The 21,536-nt window shown below is 42.5% G+C and overlaps 1 protein-coding gene across 3 annotated transcripts in view; it reads right to left on the bottom strand.

Annotated features, from left to right (window-relative positions):
- The window catches only part of LOC135542441 (neural cell adhesion molecule 2-like), a 403,089-nt gene that overhangs the window by 16,857 nt on the left and 364,696 nt on the right, over positions 1-21,536 (bottom strand). For all 3 annotated transcript variants that reach the window (XM_064969385.1, XM_064969387.1, XM_064969386.1), the window contains exon 14: positions 20,897-21,071. In XM_064969385.1, the coding sequence (XP_064825457.1) occupies positions 20,897-21,071 (175 nt within the window). The remainder of the gene's footprint in view (positions 1-20,896; positions 21,072-21,536) is intronic.

Raw genomic sequence — 21,536 nt, 5'->3', positions numbered from 1 at the left:
AGCAAGATTTCTGGCTCTCACAGACCTGTAACTTCTTCTTTAAGAGGCTCCTCTGTCCTCCACTCGTTACCTGTATTAATGGCACCTGTTTGAACTTGTTATCAGTATAAAAGACCTGTCCACAACCTCAAACAGTCACACTCCAAACTCCACTATGGCCAACACCAAAGAGCTGTCAAAGGACACCAGAAACAAAATTGTAGACCTGCACCAGGCTGGGAAGACTGAATCTGCAATAGGTAAGCAGCTTGGTTTGAAGAAATCAACTGTGGGAGCAATTATTAGGAAGACATACAAGACCACTGATAATCTCCCTCGATCTGGGGCTCCACGCAAGATGTCACCCCGTGGGGTCAAAATGATCACAAGAACAGTGAGCAAAAATCCCAGAACCACACGGGGGGACCTAGTGAATGACCTGCAGAGAGCTGGGACCAAAGTAACAAAGCCTACCATCAGTAACACACTACGCTGCCAGGGACTCAAATCCTGCAGTGCCAGACGTGTCCCCCTGCTTATGCTAGTACATGTCCAGGCCCGTCTGAAGTTTGCTAGAGAGCATTTGGATGATTCAGAAGAAGATTGACATTCTCCCAAACGGTCAGATGAAACCAAAATATAACTTTTTGGTAAAAACTCAACTCGTTGTGTTTGGAGGACAAAGAATGCTGAGTTGCATCCAAAGAACACCATACCTACTGTGAAGCATGGGGGTGGAAACATCATGCTTTGGGGCTGTTTTTCTGCAAAGGGACCAGGACGACTGATCCGTGTAAAGGAAAGAATGAATGGGGCCGTGTATTGTGAGATTTTGAGTGAAAACCTCCTTCCATCAGCAAGAGCATTGAAGATGAAACGTTCCTGGGTCTTTCAGCATGACAATGATCCCAAACACACCGCCCGGGCAACGAAGGAGTGGCTTCGTAAGAAGCATTTCAAGGTCCTGGAATGGCCTAGCCAGTCTCCAGATCTCAACCCCATAGAAAATCTTTGGAGGGAGTTGAAAGTCTGTGTTGCCCAGCATCAGTCCCAAAACATCACTGCTCTAGAGGAGATCTGCATGGAGGAATGGGCCAAAATACCAGCAACAGTGTGTGAAAACCTTGTCAAACGTTTTCTGTAAGTCTTAACCTCTGTCATTGCCAACAAAGGGTGTATAACAAAGTATTGAGAAACTTTTGTTATTGACCAAATACTTATTTTCCACCATAATTTGCAAATTAATTAATTAAAAATCCTACAATGTGATTTTCTGGATTTTTTTTCTGATTTTGTCTGTCATAGTTTAAGTGTACCTATGATGAAAATTACAGGCCTCTCTCATCCTTTTAAGTGGGATAACTTGCACAATTGGTGGCTGACTAAATACCCCCCACTGTACAACCCCAAATCTGTAAACACATGCACCCTCATAGATATCATCCTAACAAACTTGCCTTCCAAATAGATTGTTGTTTTCAACCAAGATCTCAGTGATCACTGCCTCATTGCCTGCATCCGTAATGGGTCAAAAGACCAACGCTCATCATGGTCAAACGACCACCCCTCATCACAGTCAAACGCTTCCTAAAACACTTCAGCGAGCAGGCCTTTCTAATGGACCGGGCCCGGGTATCCTGGAAGGCTATTGACCTCATCCCGTCAGTAGAGGATGCCTGGTTATTCTTTAAAAGTACCTTCCTCACCATTTTAAATAAACATGCCCCATTCAAAACAATTAGAACCAGGAACAGATATAGCCCTTGGTTCACTCCAGACCTGACTGCCCTTGACCAGCACAAAAACATCCTGTGGTGTACTGCATTAGCGTCGAATAGTCCCCTTGATATGCAACTCTTCAGGGAAGTTAGAAACCAATATACTCAGGCAGTTAAGAAAGCTAAGGCTAGCTTTTTCAAACAGAAATTTGTATCCTGTAGCACAAACTCAAAAACGTTCTGGGACACTGTAAAGTCCATGGAGAATACGAGCACCTCCTCCCAGCTGCCCACTGCACTGAGGCTCGGAAACATTGTCAGCACCGATAAATCAATAAGCATTTTTCTACGGCTAGCCATGCTTTCCCCCGGGCTACCCCTACTCCGGTCAACTGCCCTGCAACCCCCACAGCAACTCGCCCAAGCCTCCCCATTTCTCCTTCACCCAAATCCAGATAGCTGATGTTCTGAAAGAGCTGCAAAATCTGGACCCCTACAAAATCATCCGGGCTAGACAATCTGGACCCGCTCTTTCTAAAATGAACTGCCGAAATTGTTGCAACCCCTATTTACTAGCCTGTTCAACCTCTTTCATATCATCTGAGATTCCCAAAGACTGGACAGCTGCCACGATCATCCCCCTCTTCAAATGGGGAGACACTCTAGACCCAAACTGCTACAGACCTATATCTATCCTACCCTGCCTTTCTAAGAAAGCCAAGTTAACAAACAGATTACAAACCATTTCGAATCCCAAATACCTTCTCTGCTTTGCAATCTGGATTCAGAGCTGGTCATGGGTGCACCTCAGCCACGCTCAAGGTCCTAAACGATGTCATAACCGCTATTGATAAGAGACATTACTGTGCAGACGTATTCATTGATCTGGGCATGGCTTTCGACTCTGTCAATCACCACATCGGCAGACACAACAGCCTTGGTTTCTAAAATGATTGCCTCGCCTGGTTCACAAACTACTTCTCTGATAGAGTTCAGTGTGTCAAATCGGAGGGCCTGTTGTCCGGACCTCTGGCAGTCTCTATGGGGGTGCCACATGGTTCATTTCCTGGACCGACTCTCTTCTCTGTGTACATCAATGATGTTGCTCTTGCTGCTGGTGATTCTCTGATCCACCTTTACGCAGACGACACCATTCTGTATACTTCTGGCCCTTCTTTGGACACTGTGTTAACTAACCTCCAGACAAGCTTCAATGCCATATAACTCTCCTTCCGTGGCCTCCAACTGCTCTAGAATGGAAGTAAACAAATGCATATTCTTCAACCGATCGCTGCTTGCATCTGCCTGCCTGTCCTGCATCACTACTCTGGGCGGTTCTGACTTAGAATATGTTGACAACTACAAATACCTAGGTGTCTGGCTAGACTGTAAAAACTCTCCTTCCAGACTCACATTAAGCATCTCCAATCCAAAATTAAATCTAGAATCAGCTTCCTATTTCGCAACAAAGCATCCTTCACTCATGCTGCCAAACATACCCTCATAAAACTGACCATCCTACCGATCCTAGACTTCGGCGATGTCATCTACAAAATAGCCTCCAACACTCTACTCAACAAATTCGATGCAGTCTATCACAGTGCCATCCGTTTTGTCACCAAATCCCCATATACTACCCACCACTGCGACCTGTGCACTCTCGTTGGCTGGGCCTCGCTTCATACTCGTCGCCAAACCCACAGGCTCCAGGTCATCTACAAGTCGTTGCTAGGTAAAGCCCCGCCTTATCTCAGCTCACTGGTCACCATAGCAGCACCCATCCGTAGCACGCACTCCAGCAGGTATATCTCACTGGTCACCCCAAAGCCAATTCCTCCTTTGGTTGTCTTTCCTTCCAGTTCTCTGCTGCCCATGACTGGAACGAACTGCAAAAATCACTGAATCTGGAGACTCATATCTCCCTCACTAGCTTTAAGCACCAACTGTCAGAGCAGCTCACAGATCACTGCACCTGTACATAGCCCATCGGTAAATAGCTCATCCATCTAACTCATCCTCATACTGTATTTATTAATCTTGCTCCTTTGCACCCCAGTATCTCTACTTGCACATTCATCTTCTGTACATCTATCACTCGAGTGTTTAATTGGTATATTGTAATGACTTCGCCACTGTGGCCTATTTATTGCCTTGACTTTTTCTACTGTATTATTGGCTGTATGTTTGTTTATTCCATGTGTAACTCTGTGTTGTATGTGTCATAATGCTTTGCTTTATCTTGGCCTGGTCACAGTTGTAAATGAGAACTTGTTCTCAACTAGCCTACCTGGATAAAAAAGGTGAAATAAAATATAAATTGAAAAATGTTATGGTTAAGAGGGATGTGCAAAAGGAATGGCAAATAAGTCTGGCTGTACAACAGATTGGCTGCAAAGTGAGAAATCATGTGACTAAACTGAATAAAAAGAAGAAACTACACTATGAAACAAAAATACATGACATAAAGAATGATAGTAAAAAGCTTTTGAGTACCCTAAATGACATTTTTTGATTTTTTTTGACTCAACTCCATCATTCATTGAATCAGATGGCTCATTCATCACAAAACCCACTGATATTGCCAATTACTTTAATGATTTTTTTTGTGCGAATATTAGAGAACTTAGTTATGGCATGCTAGCAGCAAACACTAACCAACTATCCAAGTATAACTGATCTGTCACGCCTTGGTCTTAGTATTTTGTGTTTTCGTTAATTAGTTGGTCAGGCCAGGATGTGACATGGGTTTATGTTGTTGTATTTCATAGTGGGTTTTTTTTAGTTATTGGGATTGCGGCTGAGTAGGGGTGTTGCATAGGTTTGGCTGCCTGAGGCGGTTCTCAATCAGAGTCAGGTGATTCTCGTTGTCTCTGATTGGGAACCATATTTAGGTAGCCTGGGTTTCACCTTGTATTTCGTGGGTGATTGTTCCTGTCTCTGTGTAGTTTCACCAGATAGGCTGTACTTAGGTTTCACGTTCCGTTTTGTTGTTTTGTATTTTGTCTCAGTATTTTCATGTATTCGTCATTTGTTTCATTAAACAACATGAGTAACCAACACGCTGCATTTCGGTCCGACTCTCTTGCAACAAACGAAGAACGCCGTTACATGATCACATTTTCAAAGACAAGCATTGTCATTTTGAATTCCATAAAGTGAGTGTGGAATAAGTAAAAAAAAATGATTGTCGTCTATCAACAATGACAAGCCACCGGGGTCTGACAACTTCGAAGGAAAATTACTGAGGATAATAGCGGACGATATTGCAAGCCCTATTTGCGATATCTTCAATCTGAGCCTACTAGAAAGTGTGTGCGCTCAGGCCTGGAAGGGAGCAAAAGTTATTCTGCTAACCAAGAATAGTAAAGCCCCGTTTACTGTCTCAAATAGCCGACCAATCAGCCTGTTACCAACCTTTAGTAAACTATTGGAAAAACTTGTCTTTGACCAGATACAATGCTATTTTACAGTAAACAGACTTTCAGCACGCTTATAGGTAAGGACATCGAACAAGCATGGCACTTACACAAATGACAGATGATTGGCTGAGAGAAATTGATGATAAAAAAGATTGTGGGAGCTGTTTTCTAAGACTTCAGTGCGGCTTTTGACATTATCGATCATAGTCTGCTGCTGGAAAAAAAAGTATGTGTTACGGCTTTACACCCCCTGCTATATTGTGGATAAAAGTTACCTGTCTAAAAGAACACAGAAGACGTTTAACAAAGAGCTGAAGTTAGTTTCAGAATAGGTGGAAAGGAATAAGTTAGTCCTAAACATTTCAAAAACTAAAAGCATTACACTTGAGACAAATCATTCACTAAACCTCAACTAAATCTTGTAATGAATAATGTGGAAAGTGAGCTAGTTGAGGTGACTAAACTGCTTGGAGTAACACTGGATTGTAAACTGTCATGGTCAAAACATGTTGACATAAAGCGCTGCTCTGCCTTCTTAACAACACTATCAACAAGGCAGGTCCTACAGGCCCTTGTTTTGTCACACCTGGACTACAGTTCAGTTGTGTGGTCAGGTGCCACAAAGACAGACAAGGAAATTACAATTGGCTCAGAACAGGGAAGCATGGCAGGCCCTTAAATGTACATGGGGAGCTAACATTAGAATTTCTCATGGCTCAAAGTGGAGAAGAGATTGACTTCATCACTACTTGTTTTTTTACGAAGTGTTGACAAGCTGAACGCACGGAGCAGTCCGTTTAAACTACTAGCACAGAGCTCGGACGCAAATGCATTCCCCACAAGGCATGCCACCAGAGGTCTCTTCACCATTTTCTTATATATATACAGTGCCTTGCGAAAGTATTCGGCCCCCTTGAACTTTGCAACCTTTTGCCACATTTCAGGCTTCAAACATAAAGATATAAAACTGTATTTTTTTGTGAAGAATCAACAACAAGTGGGACACAATCATGAAGTGGAACGACGTTTAATGGATATTTCAAACTTTTTTAACAAATCAAAAACTGAAAAATTGGGCGTGCAAAATTATTCAGCCCCCTTAAGTTAATACTTTGTAGCGCCACCTTTTGCTTAGATTACAGCTGTAAGTCGCTTGGGGTATGTCTCTATCAGTTTTGCACATCGAGAGACTGACATTTTTTTCTATTCCTCCTTGCAAAAAAGCTCGAGCTCAGTGAGGTTGGATGGAGAGCATTTGTGAACAGCAGTTTTCAGTTCTTTCCACAGATTCTCGATTGGATTCAGGTCTGGACTTTGACTTGGCCATTCTAACACCTGGAGTCATTAAAACTTGTTTTTTCAACCACTCAACACATTTCTTGTTAACAAAAGATAGTTTTGGGAAGTCGGTTCGGACATCTACTTTGTGCATAACACAAGTAATTTCTCCAACAATTGTTTACAGAGATGATTTCACTTATAATTCACTGTATCACAATTGCAGTGGGTCAGAAGTTTACAAACACTAAGCTGACTGTGCCTTTAAACAGTTTGGAAAATTACAGAAAATGATGTCATGGCTTTAGAAGCTTCTGATAGGCTAATTGACATTGTTTGAGTCAATTGGAGGTGTACCTGTGGATGTATTTCAAGGTCGACCTTCAAACTCAGTGCCTCGTTGCTTGACATCATGGGAAAATCAAAAGAAATCAGCCAAGACCTCTGCGAATACATTTTAGACCTTCACAAGTCTGGTTCATCCTTGGGACCAATTACCAAACAGGGTACCATGTTCATCTGTACAAACAATAGTATGCAAGTATAAACACCATGGGACAAGGCAGCCATCATACCGCTCAGGAAGGAGACGCGTTCTGTCTCCTAGAGATTAACATACTTTGGTGCAGAAAGTGCAAATCAATCCCATGACAACAGCAAAGGACCTTGTGAAGATGCTGGAGGAAACAGGTACAAAAGTATCTATATCCACAGTAAAACAAGTCCTATATTAACATAAACTGAAAGGCCGCTCCAAAACCAGCATAAAAAAGTCAGACTACGGTTTGCAACTGACAAAGATTGTACTTTTTGGAGAAATGTCCTCTGGTCTGATGTAACAAAAATAGAACTGTTTCGTCATAATGAACATCGTTATGTTTGGAGGAAAAAGGGGGAGGCTTGCAAGCCGAAGAACACTATGCCAACTGTGAAGCATGGGGGTGGTAGCATCATGTTGTGGGTGTGCTTTGCTGCAGGAGGGACTGGTGCACTTCACAAAATAGATGGCATCATGAGGAGGAAAATGATGTGGATATATTGAAGCAACATCTCAAGACATCAGTCAGGAAGTAAAAGCTTGCTCGCAAATGGGTTTTCCAAATGGACAATGACCCGAAGTATACTTCCAAAGTTATGGCAAAATGGCTTCTGGACAACAAAGTCAAGGTATTGGATTGGCCATCACAAAGCCCTGACCTCAATCCTATAGAACATTTGTGGGCAGAACTGAAAAAGTGTGTGGGAGCATGGAGGCCTACAAACCTGACTCCGTTATACCAGCTATGTCAGGAGGAACGGGCCAAAATACACCCAAATTATTGTGGGAAGGTTGTAGAAAGCTGATAATAAAAATAAAAGAGAGCCGCACACTCTTGGAGCTCAGATGCAAAAATTTAATACCAACGTTTCGACAGCCAAGCTGTCTTCATCAGGGTATAATCACAAACACTGCGGGATGACTCGTTTATATAGTGTCAAAGGACACAGGTGTCTGTAATCATGGCCAGGAGTGGCCTAATATCATTGGTTAATAATCAAATATTAAAATGTCATACAAAGAACAGCATACAAACAAATGGATAGCATATGATCATAGATTAATTTGACTATACAAGTTTACACACAATTACAATGGCAAAATCACAATAATCACAAGAATGGCTTCAGATCAAAGTCTACGTTGAGACCGAAGGGCGCAAGGGTCTTTAAATTAAAGATCCAGGCAGCCTCTCGTTTTAACAATAAATTATCAAGGTCACCCCCTCTCCTAGGGAGGGTGACATGTTGTAGAAAGGTTGTAGAAAGCTACCTGAAACGTTTGAAACCAAGTTCAACAATATAAAGGCAACGCTACCAAATACTAATTGAGTGTATGTAAACTTCTGACCCACTGGGAATGTGATGAAAGAAATAAAAGCTGAAATCAATCATTCTCTCTGTTATTATTCTGGCATTTCACATTCCTTAAATAAAGTGGTGATCCTAACTGACCTAAAACAGGGAAATTTACTAGGATTAAATGTCAAGAATTGTGAAAAACTGAGTTTAAATGTATTTGGCTAAGGTGTATGTGAAACCTCAGACTTCAACTGTATATACAAAGACAGACAGACACTGTGAACCATAACCTACGCCGGTAACCTGGACAGAGGTGGTCATAACCAAACACATACAATACCCCTTACTGAAAGCGACCCCAGCAATTTCCACATACTTTCTTTTTTACCCCAGCGAAAATATCTCATCTCATATTATGCGAATACACACTCAAGCAGTTAGCTCAGATTCCTCTCCTCATCAGGGCTGCATCCCACTACTGTTGTGCACTCCATAGGGCTAAGGGTGCCACCCTGGACACACCCCTGGTGTTTTCTGATTGTGAGCACCAGTGACCTTGGTGTTGATCAAATAGAGCATGTGGTATGGGGTCAGAGCCGAACACCTACAGACGCCCCCGAATGAGAACGAACGACGCTGGCGGCGGGAGCAATAGATGACAAGCATAGTCAGAGCTAACGAGCAGCTTAGCGCAAGGAAGAAAGGGAATAGAGATAGAAGGAGAGAGGAAGATTGAATGAGAGAGAGAGGGAGAAAGAAATAGCCTGGTGGCTAGGTATTTTAATTAAAGTAGTGTGTTTTAAGTGTTGCATCATGGGACGTGAGGCAGCGACAAACCTCTTTGATTGGATCAATATTTCCCCTCCGCCACAGGGCTCTCTCTGTCGGCAAGTGTATCTGAATTATTTTGAAGGTAGATGAGCCACAGCTTAGTGGATAGTAACCACTTTCCTGTCGTCCCATGAAGAACGTTAGCTTGCCTCCCAAATGGCACCCTATTCCATTTATCGTGCACTACTTTCGGCCAAGTGAGCAGTATTAAAAAAAAAAGTATAATGACAGCCTACTGGGGAACTGCCTTGTTCAGGGGCAGAATGACAGATTTGACCTTGTCAGCTCGGATATTCGATCCAGCAACCTTTCGGTTACTGGCCCAACGCTCTAATCACTAGGCTACCTTGAGATACATACAAAGCTTTGCAAGTACTCCTCAAGGGTAAACGGAACAATGATACACATTTTTTTTTACCTTATTGACCTTTTCTCATCAAAACCGCTCAATGTTGTATTGAACTATTTTGCTCTGAGTGCATTGAAACTCGGTTCAATTGTCTGTTTTATTAATGTAACACTGAAATCGTTTGTGTATAAAATCATATGTGTTCCGATTACTAATAACTGCTCTGAATACGCATCTGAAGGTTGGTCAGGGCAAATCTTTGTGAAAGATTCAATAGATTTAGATTTTTCCCCCCAGACAATAATAGACAGTCTAATGTGGATCTGTTTTTCTTTGGCGGTAGAGGTGAGGCTTGAAGACCTCGTCAAGGAATGCAATTATTCAGCATTGGTAGTAATACAACAGTTAAACAAATATTGGAGGAATTGAGCTAAATCAATCAAAATCAATTGAATAAAATAAATCACACAAAAGCCGTCGTGTTATGAAAAGAGAACTACGGAATGCACAAACAATAGTGGATGATTGGCCTTCCTTGAGCAACAAATCACATTCTGAACAAAAAAAGAATAATTTAAGGACATAGAAGAGGCACAAATTACTTTTATTTACACCTCGTTGCCTTCTAAAAAGGACATTATGAGAATTTGGTCATAGCCATAGAAGGGTATAGTGGTAGTCACATTCTGCACACATCCTGTTTCCTGTCCAATCCACTCCTTTGTTTTGGAGGCTGGTGGCTCTGGCCCTCTACAGCTTTAATCCCCTTGTAATCATAGTAATACAATTTAACTCGTCAATTATAGCGTCTTGAAGGACAGGGCAGATCCTTGTGGATCAAGACAATTACAGGAAGCAAAAGAGAGACAAAACATAGTGTTAGTGCATCACTTTATTGTCATAGAGTTTGGGGGTTGTGGAAACTTTTACCTGGTTGTAATCTGACATCTCTATAACTATAAACCAGTTTACAAGTAGGAAGCAACGTCATTATAACGTCCAATGTCAAAATATGCCAACTGGGTATGATGGTTCACTGACCTCGGTTCAAATAGTGGAAAGCACATTGTCAAAGCATATATAGTAAATTAGAAATAGTTTGTGATTGAAAATGGGGCATTCCAAGGGAGAGAACCCATTAAGAGTGTTGCTTTTCCTCACAGTGGCACATACCCTCTAAACCGTATCAATCTTTCTTGAGCAGGTAACTCAGCAGTCGTTTGCCTTGCATTCCATTGCGAGCCTGGTTTGATCTCTGTATTATTGGAGGGAATCAATGGACGTGAAGCAAAACATTTCAAATAAGCGGGACCAAGGAAGGAAGCCAGGGGGAAATACATAGCGCTTTTTGAGTTCACACCTCCGATTTCCAATTTGCTGAGCAATAAGGTGAAATGAAAAAGAATCCACGCCAAGTGAATGTAATTCAAATCTTGACAGAAACATGTTGTAAATGTCTATTAGGTGCCTTTGCAACGTTCAAACGATGACAGCGGGGGTGTCTCAAGGTCTCGTGGTAGCTAGATCTCTCGAATGAAAACAATGAAAAAGAAAAAAGGGAGGGAAAACAGAAAAGGGGAACAAGGAGAAGTCTTGTTCTGCTGTCAAGTGCCTCTGGGTTTAGCTGCTCTAGCTGCCTACCTTGTGAGTGTTTCGAAATTCATTCCAATCTATTCCGCCAAATGTATTACGTGGGCTCGGCAACAGAACACAACTACTACTTCCTTTCGCAGTGCCGAGTTATGTCTTTGAGGCCTTTGAGAATAACAGAGAGCATCTCAGTTCCAGAGCCACAGTGAGGGAATAGAACTCTATACCTTATAGCTTTTGATCTCATCCTCTTAAAATAATCCAAGTAGTGTCAAATCAGCTCATAGTAGTAGAAAAGACCGGAAATGACAACGTCTGTTAGCCAATTAGCTTAAAACGACCTAATTCTGTGTAATTCCTAGTCTTCTACTCTACAGTATATCCTATCAAACCGATGGCGACGTGTATCAATTTTCCTGTCTGCTTATTCCATGTGATTAATCTAGAAAGCACATCCTTTGATCTATTAGCCCATTAGGGGCTCTATTTGATATTCTGTTAATGCTAGTCATCCTGCATCTCTCTCGGAGTGGGAGCCATTCGTATACATCTACGTCTCTGACATCAACTCATTAGACCCGAGCACTCATTGAGTTGCACTTGATTAGATCTGAGAGGTAGTCAGTCGATTAACGATGACTAAACGGGAGCCATTGATTGGGTGAAAACTTGGGGGTGCTAATAGATTTCTAGGGATAAACATCACTGTGAGTGGGTGTGTGAGTGTGACGCCATCATCGCTAGACTTGAGGGGACACTTTGTGCTCTATGCCATGGGGAAGTATTGCTACTCCATTAGAGAAAGCCTTAGAAGAGAATCAGCACACCCACACCAGATCCTCTTATTCAAGAGATAAGAGGAATGATGAGTATCCACCATTACAAAGGCTGAATTAAAGAGCCTTAATATAGCTGAAGTACACTTCAATAATCAGGAAATGGAAGAACCAACAAAGACTATTATAATGTCGTTTTAAACTAGAGTGTTGTCTGCAAATCATTATTATCATGGTATTTCAAGCAAAGTAAGAAGTGTATAACTTTGCACTTTAAAGCTTGAATTGCATGTATTATAATATCTCCTCTATAATGTCATTTTAAACATTCTCCCTGCAGTTACGAGACACAACTGCCATGATCAAAAGTTTAGCTCTCCTTTCACACTTTCTCCCAGTGCTTTTACAGTGTTCCGTTTATATGGTATACCACATCTCTTCCATATCCAAGACCAAAGGTCACAGAGACATTAGACACAGACATCCAGGTACTTTCTCTCCTTAACCACTCTCCAACAATTTGTCAAGAACGATGACTCACGAAAAGGCCCCCGAGAACTGGCCTGCACCCAACTCCAAAATGGCGAACCCAAACGGAGCGTTACCACCGAACACGCTTTTAAAGAGCAAAGTACCCTCGTTGCCGCTAGGGTTGTGGAACGAAATGGGGCTGGCCATTTGGGCTCGATGGTGTGGTGATTGCTGTAAAGCACAGATAAAAGTGTTCCTGGGAAGGGAGAGTGATCGGGCCGAGAATCAGCCACTTGTTAAATCACATGGCTCAAACGAGTCAAAATGGACGCCTAAATGGGATACCTGACAACCCGAACGACTGTAATCATAGTGACTTGACAAGGTCTGTCCTTTCGGAGAGTTGCTGTCATATTCAGAGGCTCCACCAAGGATTATTGCCTAGAAATGTTAGAGAAAGTACATAGCCCCTTAAGGGTCATGGCAGAAATGAAATTTAAAAAACAGCCAGGCTAATCCATTCCCTGTTTCTTTTCATCTGTTCCCTCCGATTTTGTAGTCGTTTCCTTTTCTCTTTATGTAGGCTACCATGACGGTCCCACTTGGCCAATAACATAATGGAGCCTAAATGCTTCAAATAGTGGTGATCAATGACCATTCAATGGCATATTTTCATATGCCTCCGAATCACAAGGGCATATTAGTAACGCTGTTTAAAACCACTCACGGTGCAAATATGGTTCAATGATGCACTTTCATCCCTAAGCAGAAATTCCTGTTTCATGACCTTAGTTGTTTTATATCTATATTCCAAAGGAGTTCTTCAGGTACCTACTCTGGCCTGGCAATTAGCTCATTTCCAGGTGAATGTATTGTCATCGCAACAAAGAAAATAACTATCAGTTTTAGTTATGAACATAGAGCCATCTATCTGTGCCTGGTACGTCACACAAGATGTTCACCTGCCTAGCGCAGGGATAAAAGCGCATAATTTCACCTTTTAACACCGAAGCCTCTTGGAAATGATGCACAATACATTTGCATGCCTTTCCTTTCTGCCTCAGATGAGTCACATACACAATTGTAAACAACAAAAACACATCCAGATGCAGCATGTTTTACTGGACTTATACGGCCCTAACTTTATGCACGAGGGGTAAACACCCAAATTGTTCATAGTTGTCCAAGTTTCATAAATATGAGTTTGCACAAAGTGTAGCCTATTTGGTTTGCATTGTAAACATAGAGTACCAGTCAAAAGGTTGGACACAATCACTCATTCAGGTGGTTTTTCTTTATTTTTCTATTTCCTACATCGTAGAATAATAGTGAAGGCATCAAAATGATGAAGTAACACACACATAATTGGCTAAGTCACACAAGATGTTTTAACCTGCCTAGCCAACGCGAAGAGGGCACGACAAAAACTATTCCCCCTCAGGAGATTTGAAAAGATTTGGCATGGGTCCTCAGATCATCAAAGGTTCTACAGCTGCACCATCGAGAGCATCCTGACTGGTTGCATCGCTGCCAGCTATGGCAACTGCTCGGCCTCCGACCGCAAGGCACTAGAGAAGGTAGTGTGTACGGCCCAGTACATCACTGGGTCCAAGCTTCCTAATGATTACCTCTATACCAGGCGGTTTCAGAGGAAGGCTCCAAAAAATGGTCAAAGACCACCCTAGTCATAGACTGTTCTCTCTGCTACCATAAGGCAAGCGGTACCAAAGCACCAAGTCTAGGTCCAAGAGGCTTCTAAAGAGCTTCTACCAGAAAGCCATAAGACTACTGAACATTTAGTTCAATGGCAACCCAGACTATTTGCATTGCCCCCGCCCCACCTCTTATACGCTACTGCTACTCTCTGTTATTATCTATGCACAAGTCACCTTCATGTATATAAACTCAGCAAAAAAAAAAAGACAGGACCCTGTCTTTCAAAGATGATTCATAAAAATCCAAATAACTTCCCAGATCTTCATTGTAAAGAGTTTAAACAATGCTTCCCATGCGTGTTCAATGAACAACAAACAATGAATGAACATGCACTGGTGGAACGGTCGTGAAGACACTAACAGCTTACAGACAGTAGGCAATTAAGGGTACAGTTATGAAAACTTAAGATACTAAAAAGAGGCCTTTCTACTGACTCTGAAAAACACAAAAAAAAGATGCCCAGGGTCCCTGCTCATCTGTGTGAATGTGCATTCGGCATGCTGCAAGGAGGCATGAGGACTGCATATGTGGCCTGGGCAATAAATTGCAATGTCCATACTTCTGTGAGACGCCTAAGACAGCGCTACAGGGAGACAGGACGGATAGCTGATCGTCTTTGCAGTGGCAGACCATGTGTAACAACACATGCACAGGATCGGTATATCCGAACATCACACCTACGGGACAGGTACAGGATGGCAACAGCACCTGCCCGAGTAACACCAGGAACGCACAATCCCTCCATCAGTGATCAGACTGTCCGCAATAGGCTGAGAGAGGCTGGACTGAGGGCTTGTAGGTCTGTCGTAAGGCAAGTCCTCACCAGACATCTCCGGCAACAATGTCGCCTATGGGCACAAACCCACCGTCGCTGGACCAGACAAGACTGGCAAAAAGTGCTCTTCACTGACGAGTCGCGGTTTTGTCTCACCAGGGATGATGGTCGGATTTGCGTTTATCGTCGAAGTAATGAGCATTACACCGAGGCCTGTACTCTGGAGCGGGATTGATTTGGATGGTCTGTCATGGTCTGGGGCGGTGTGTTACAGCATCATCGGACTGAGCTTGTTGTCATGGCAAGTATTCTCAACGCTGTGCGTTACAGGGAAGACATCCTCCTCCCTCATGTGGTACCCTTCCTGCCGGCTCATCCTGACATGACCCTCCAGTCACACTGCTCGTTCTGAGAGTGATTTCCTGCAAGACAGGACTGCCAGTGTTCTGCCATGGCCAGCGAAGAGCACGGATCTCAATCCCATTGAGCACATCTGGGACCTGTTGGATCAGAGGGTGAGGGCTACGGCCATTCCTCCCAGACATGTCAGAGAACTTGCAGGTCCAAGCTGCATTGTTGGTTAAGGGCTTGTAATTGTAAAGGTCGACACCGGTTGTATTTGGCGCATGTGAAAAATAACATTTGATTGTGATTTGATTTAATAATGTAGATTTAATAATGTAGTTACCAAAAACGTGGTAAACAAATCAAGAATTACAGATTCTTCAAAGTAGCCACCCCTTGCCTTGATGACAGATTTGCACACTCTTGGCATTCTCTTAACCAGTTTCAACTGGAATGCTTTCCCAACAGTCTTGAAGGAGTTCTCACATATGCTGAGCACTTGTTAGCTGCTTTTCCTTCACTCTGCAGTCCAACTCATCCCAAACCATCTCAATTGGTTTGAGGTCAGGTGATTGTGGAGGCCAGGCCATCTAATGCAGCACTCCATCACCTTACTTATTGGTCAAATAGCCCTTACACAGCCTGGAGGTGTGTTGGGTCATTGTCCTGTTGAAAAACAAATGATAGTCCCACTGAGCGCAAACCAGATGGGATGGCGTATAGGTGCAAAATGCTGTGGTAGTCATGCTGGTTAAGTGTACCTTGAATTCAAAATAAATCACAGATAGAGTCACCAGCAAAGCACCCCCACACCTCCTCTTCCATGGTTCACAGTGGGAACCACACATGAGTAGATGATCCTTTCACCGACTCTTTGTCTCACAAAAACAACGGTTGGAATCAAACATCTAAAATTTGGACTCATCAGACCAAAGGACAAATTTCCACAGGTCTAATGTTCATTGCTTGTTTTTCTTGGCCCAAGCTAGTCTCTTCTTCTTATTGGTTTCCTTTAGTAGTGGTTTCTTTGCAGCAATTCGACCATAAAGGCCTGATTCATGCAGTCTCCTGAACACCTGATATTGAAATGTTTGTTACTTGAATTCTGGGAAGCATTTATTTGGGCTGCAATTTCTGAAGCTGGTAACTCTAATGAACCTATCCTATGCAGCAGAGGTAACTCTGGGTCTTACATTTCTGTGACGGTCCTCATGAGAGCCAGTTTCATCATAGTGCTTGATGGATTTTGGGACTGCACTTGATGAAACGTTCAAAATTCTTGAAATTTCATGTCTTATTTAAAGTAATGATGGACTGTATTTTTTCTTTGCTTATTTGAGCTGTTCTTGTCATAATATGGACTTGATCTTTTTACCATATAGGGCTATCTTCTGTATACCACCCCATACCTTGTCACAACACAACTGATTGGCTCAAATGCATTAAGGAAATATATTCCACTCATTAACTTTTAACAAGGCACACCTGTTAATTGAAATGCATTCCAGGTGACTACCTCATGAAGCTTGTGGAGAGAATGCCAAGAGTGTGCAAAGCTGTCATCAAGGCAAAGGGTTGCTACTTTGAAGAATCTCAAATATATTGTGATTTGTTTAACACTTTTTTTGGTTACTACATGATTCCATATGTGTTATTTCATAGTGTTGACGTCTTCACTATTATTCAACCATGTAGAAAATAGAACAAATAAAGAAAAACCCTTGAAAAGTAGGTGTACAAACTTTTGACTGGTACTGTACATCATTCAGTTATGACTGCCAGTGAGGCTCCTGGCTTTTCAGGCTATAGAAATTACTTTAGGCTAATTGAGGGGTTTTTCACACCCGTTATCCATTATTTGCCCTTATGTTTTGGAGGCATATGAAAAGACAAACTGGAAATAAGCTATTAAATGTTAAGTAACCATCACCATTTGAAGCATGCAATTTACTAAATATAATTATATTTATGTTATTGGCAAGTGGGAACAATGTGGTAGCCTACATAAGGAAAACAGGGAACAAATAAAACATCTGAGGGAATGGATTTAAAAAAAACTAGGGAACGGATTAGCCTGCAAGTATTTTTGTCTCCACCATGATCCCCAACTGGCTCGGTAAGAAAGTAAACATTTTCACAGCATTTCTAGGCTGCTTCCCCAACATAGTTGATCTCCAAACTGAAATGACTCTTGATGAAAAAATGTATTGCAACAGTGTTGAGTGTTTTGTATGTACATGCTTGTGAGTTTTTTTGGGGAGTAGGGCGTGTTCAAGATAATTGGCTGTACATAACCATTTTTCTTCCCTCTGGGGAAAAAAATGAATTCATGAGAGCTGCTGTTACATTAATGGGCATCATTATTATTACTTTGATAGCAACAGCAGCATTGTACTAAAAATATTTTAAGCATGCATATGTTGTATTCTTCCAAAATCAATGGGAATATTTTAGAAGCTTACAATACCAGTGAAGAGTGGCACAACTTACAACTTTAATGATCCTTTAAAGATGTTATAAGGAGCGCATAGTTTGCGGGCCTTTCTGTTCTGTTCTTTTCAACTGATTTAAACCAGCACCACTGGTGTGTATTGGAAGTGTGTAGTCTAGGATATTGTACAGGAGAATGATTACCTCGATGGTAGCTTTAAACAGAGACAAACACTCGCCAGATCATTCAACATTCAAAACGTTCTGTTTCATTGACATCCATCAGGCCATATCGTAAACACACAAGGGGACATAAAACCAAAATGGATGCCAAAAACCCCACAGAAAGGAGATCATTCAAAAAGAAACAGCCAGGACTAGAGAGGATTTAGGAGGGAAAGAGGGAAGACTCTATAGTGATTCAGGAGGTCTGAAGTGAGTGGAGGAGTGCCATGATTTAAGAAGGATAGAGGGAAGGAGAGCAAATTGAAAAGGAACCAAGGGCATAGTGGCAATCAATGACATATTTCAAAGGGGAGTTCATGGACGGGAAAAAAGTAAGGAGGCAGAGAGAGGGGAGGTGTAGTGGCAGTTCATTGCAAGACAAACTAGGAGAGAGAAAGAAAGGGAGGAGAGGCGGAAAAGAAAAGCGACAATTTCAGACCCAGGGAATGCATAATGCATAAAGAGGGGGAATTAAATAGAGAGATTGTTTAGAAAAGAAACACAGAGGCATATAGTAGATCCTTGGAGGTTATACAGCATATCAGATACACTGCAGGAAGGCATTTAATGGTTTCACTACAATATCAAAAGTCAAACAATTTGGGGGTGTTCAGTGAGGGGAACTATCCAGAAGGTTCCAGTAATACATATAATGAATCGAGTTGTCACTAATCCCTATTCGACAGACAATAATATCTATTCTAGAAAATACATTTATCATATTTTCTTTAACATTTCACCCTTCTGCACGGACTTCATTGTCATTGGTCCATTTTGGCCACTCCTTTCTCTCTCTCTTCAACAGGAAATAATCTGGGATTGTTTTTGCCCCCGGTCTCCCGAGCCCTCTGTTCACTAAGGAGAGTTGGGACAGCCAATCGAAATGACTTGGCTTAAGCACTGTGTTCTCAGCCTTGTTTTCCATTGAAGGAGCGCACACACACACAAACACCAACATGCACACGTGAACACACACAAACTCAAAGGCAGTTTAGCCACTCCAGTAATGAGAGAGGCAAACAGTCACTCCTTCATGAGCAGCAGGAGAAACGACCTAAGCAACAGGAAGAGTAAACACCAAAGAAAACATGCTCTCTGTTTTTTTTTAAACAGAATCTACAGGGGGGCCTACATATGGAAGTGGTGACTCACTGTAAACTGTTCCCTTTGTGATGGTTTGTGTATGGTCTTATATAAAACTCTGGGGGCTGTTTGAAAATGATAAGCATCCTACAGTGGGCCTCAGAAGTCTTCTCTCCCAGGAACATTAAGAGTTGGACTTTTCAAAAGCCCAGACAGATACGCTCTACAAACAGCTTGGCCTAATCAAACCAACGCTCTCTGCATTTGATCCTGCTCCCTTTGCCCACACATAACCCCAATACAAGGTGATTGGAGTGTGTGCTCATAACTCTAAACTGGGTTTACCTGGGTGGGTAGGTACAGTACAGCGTGTACAGTGCCTTCAGAAAGTATTCAGACCCCTCGACTTTTTCCACATTTTGTCACGTTACAGCCTTATTCTAAAATGTATTCAATCGTTTTTCCCCCTTAATCTACACACAATATCCATAATGACAAAGCAAAAACAGGTTAAGAATTTTTGGCAAATTTATATTTAAAAAATATTTAAAAAACTGAAATATCAAATTTAGATAAGTATTCAGACCCTTTAATCAGTACTATATTGAAGCACCTTTGGCAGCGATTACAGCATTGAGTCTTCTTCTTGGGTATAACGTGACAAGCTTGGCACACCTTTCCTCTCTGTCGGGTTGGATGTGGAGCGTCGCTGCACAGCTTTTTTCAGGTCTCTCCAGAGATGTTCGATTGGGTTCAAGTACGGGCTCTGGGACATTCAGAGACTTATCCCGAAGTCACTCCTGCGTTGTCTTGGCTGTGTCCTTAGGGTCGTTATCCTGTTGGAAGGTGAACCGTCGCCCCAGTCTGAGATCCAGAGCTCTCTAGAGCAGGTTTCCATCTAGGATCTCTCTGTACTTTGCTCTGTTAATCTTTGCCTCAACCCAATCAAGTCTCAGAGTCCCTGCAGCTGAAAAACATCCCCACAGCATGATGCTGCCACCACCATGCTTCACCGTAGGGATGGTGCCAGGTTTCCTCCAGGTTTCCTCCACACCAAGCAGGCTGTCATATGCCTTTTACTGAGGAGTGGCTTTTGTCTGGCCACTCTACCATAAAGGCCTGATTGTCCTTCTGGAAGGTTCTCCCATCTCCACAGAGGAACTCTAGAGCTCTGACAGAGTGACCATCAGGTTCTTGGTCACCTCCATGACCAAGGCCCTTCTCCCCAGATTGCTCAGTTTTGGTGGTCCCAAACATCTTCCATTTAAAAATGATGGAGGCCACTGTGTTGTTGGGGACTTTCAATCTTGCAGAATATTTTTGGTACTCTTGCCCTGATCTGTGCCTTAACACAATCCTGTCTCGGAGCTCTAAGGAACAATTCCCTCGACCTCATAGCTTGGTTTTTGCTCTGACATGCACTGTCAACTGCGGGACCTTAGATGGACAGGTCTGTGCCTTTCCAAATAATGTCCAATCAATTGAATTTACCACAGGTGGACTCCAATCAAGTTGTTGAAACATCTCAAGGATGATCAGTGGAAACAAGAGGGACCTGAGCTCAATATCGAGTCTCATAGCAAAGGAGCTGAATACTTATGTAAACAAGGTATCTGTTTTTTATTTTGATTAAATGTGCAAACATTTCTAAAAACCTGTTTTCACTTTCTCATTATGAGCTATTGTGTGTAGTTTGCTGAGGAAAAACAAGGGGTCTGAATACATTCTGAAGGCACTGTATTTGTTTGCTTCCAGCAGTGCGTGTCACAGGAGGCTGGTAGGGGGAGGACAGCTCATAATAATGAATGGAACGGTATCAAACACATGGAAACCAGCTGTGTGGTGTGTTTGAGAGCATTCCATTCCAGACATTACTATGAGCCCGTCTTCCCCAATTCAAGTGTCACCAGCCACGACTAGCGTGTGTGCGTGCATCTGTGAGTGTCAGTGGATATAAACACAACTGTGTGTCTGTCTGTGTACAGAACTGTCTTAGGATTTTTGTCAGTGTGTGTGCACACGAATGTCTTTGTGTGCATGCTTGAACATGCAGGTCCTGCAACTGTCTGTACCTATGATGTCTGGTTTCTGGGGCATGAAGAACTGGTAAAAGGTGGGCTCCGAGAGGCCCTTGACGTTGCGAGCCGTGATCTCCACCTCATAGCGCGTGTTCCACTGCAGCGGCTGCAGCAGGGCAAAGTCTTGCTGCCCCGACACCAGCTTCGTCATCCACTGCTCCTCCTTGTCCTATGAAGAGGGGGAGGAGAGTGGAGAGGGCAGAGGGAGAGAAGCAAAGAGAGAGAAAGGGGAGGGGAAGAGAGGGAGAGAGACAGAGACAGAGGGTTAGATGGTGAACAGGGTATTGAGGGAGAAAGAAGAAAGGATAAGAGAGAGAGAGAGTGTTACTGACAGTACGATAAGTAAGCCTTTGTATACACTTCATCTTTATATAGATCAAATTACACTACATGGCCAACAGTAGGTGGACACCCCTTAAAAATAGTGGATTCGGCTATTTCAGCTACAACCTTTGCTGACAGATGTATACCATCGAGCACACAGACATGCAATCTCCATAGACAAACACTTGCAGTAGAATGGCCTTACTGAAGAGCTCAGTGACTTTCAACGTGGCACTGTCATAGGATTCCACCTTTCAAATAAGTCAGTTTGTCAAATTTCTGCCCTGCTCGAGCTGCCCCAGTCAACTGT

Source organism: Oncorhynchus masou, chromosome 6 (assembly GCF_036934945.1).
Source record: "Oncorhynchus masou masou isolate Uvic2021 chromosome 6, UVic_Omas_1.1, whole genome shotgun sequence".
NCBI lineage: Eukaryota > Metazoa > Chordata > Actinopteri > Salmoniformes > Salmonidae > Oncorhynchus > Oncorhynchus masou.
The sequence above is the reverse complement of the archived record's forward strand: the minus strand, read 5'-3'. Positions and strand labels throughout refer to the sequence as shown.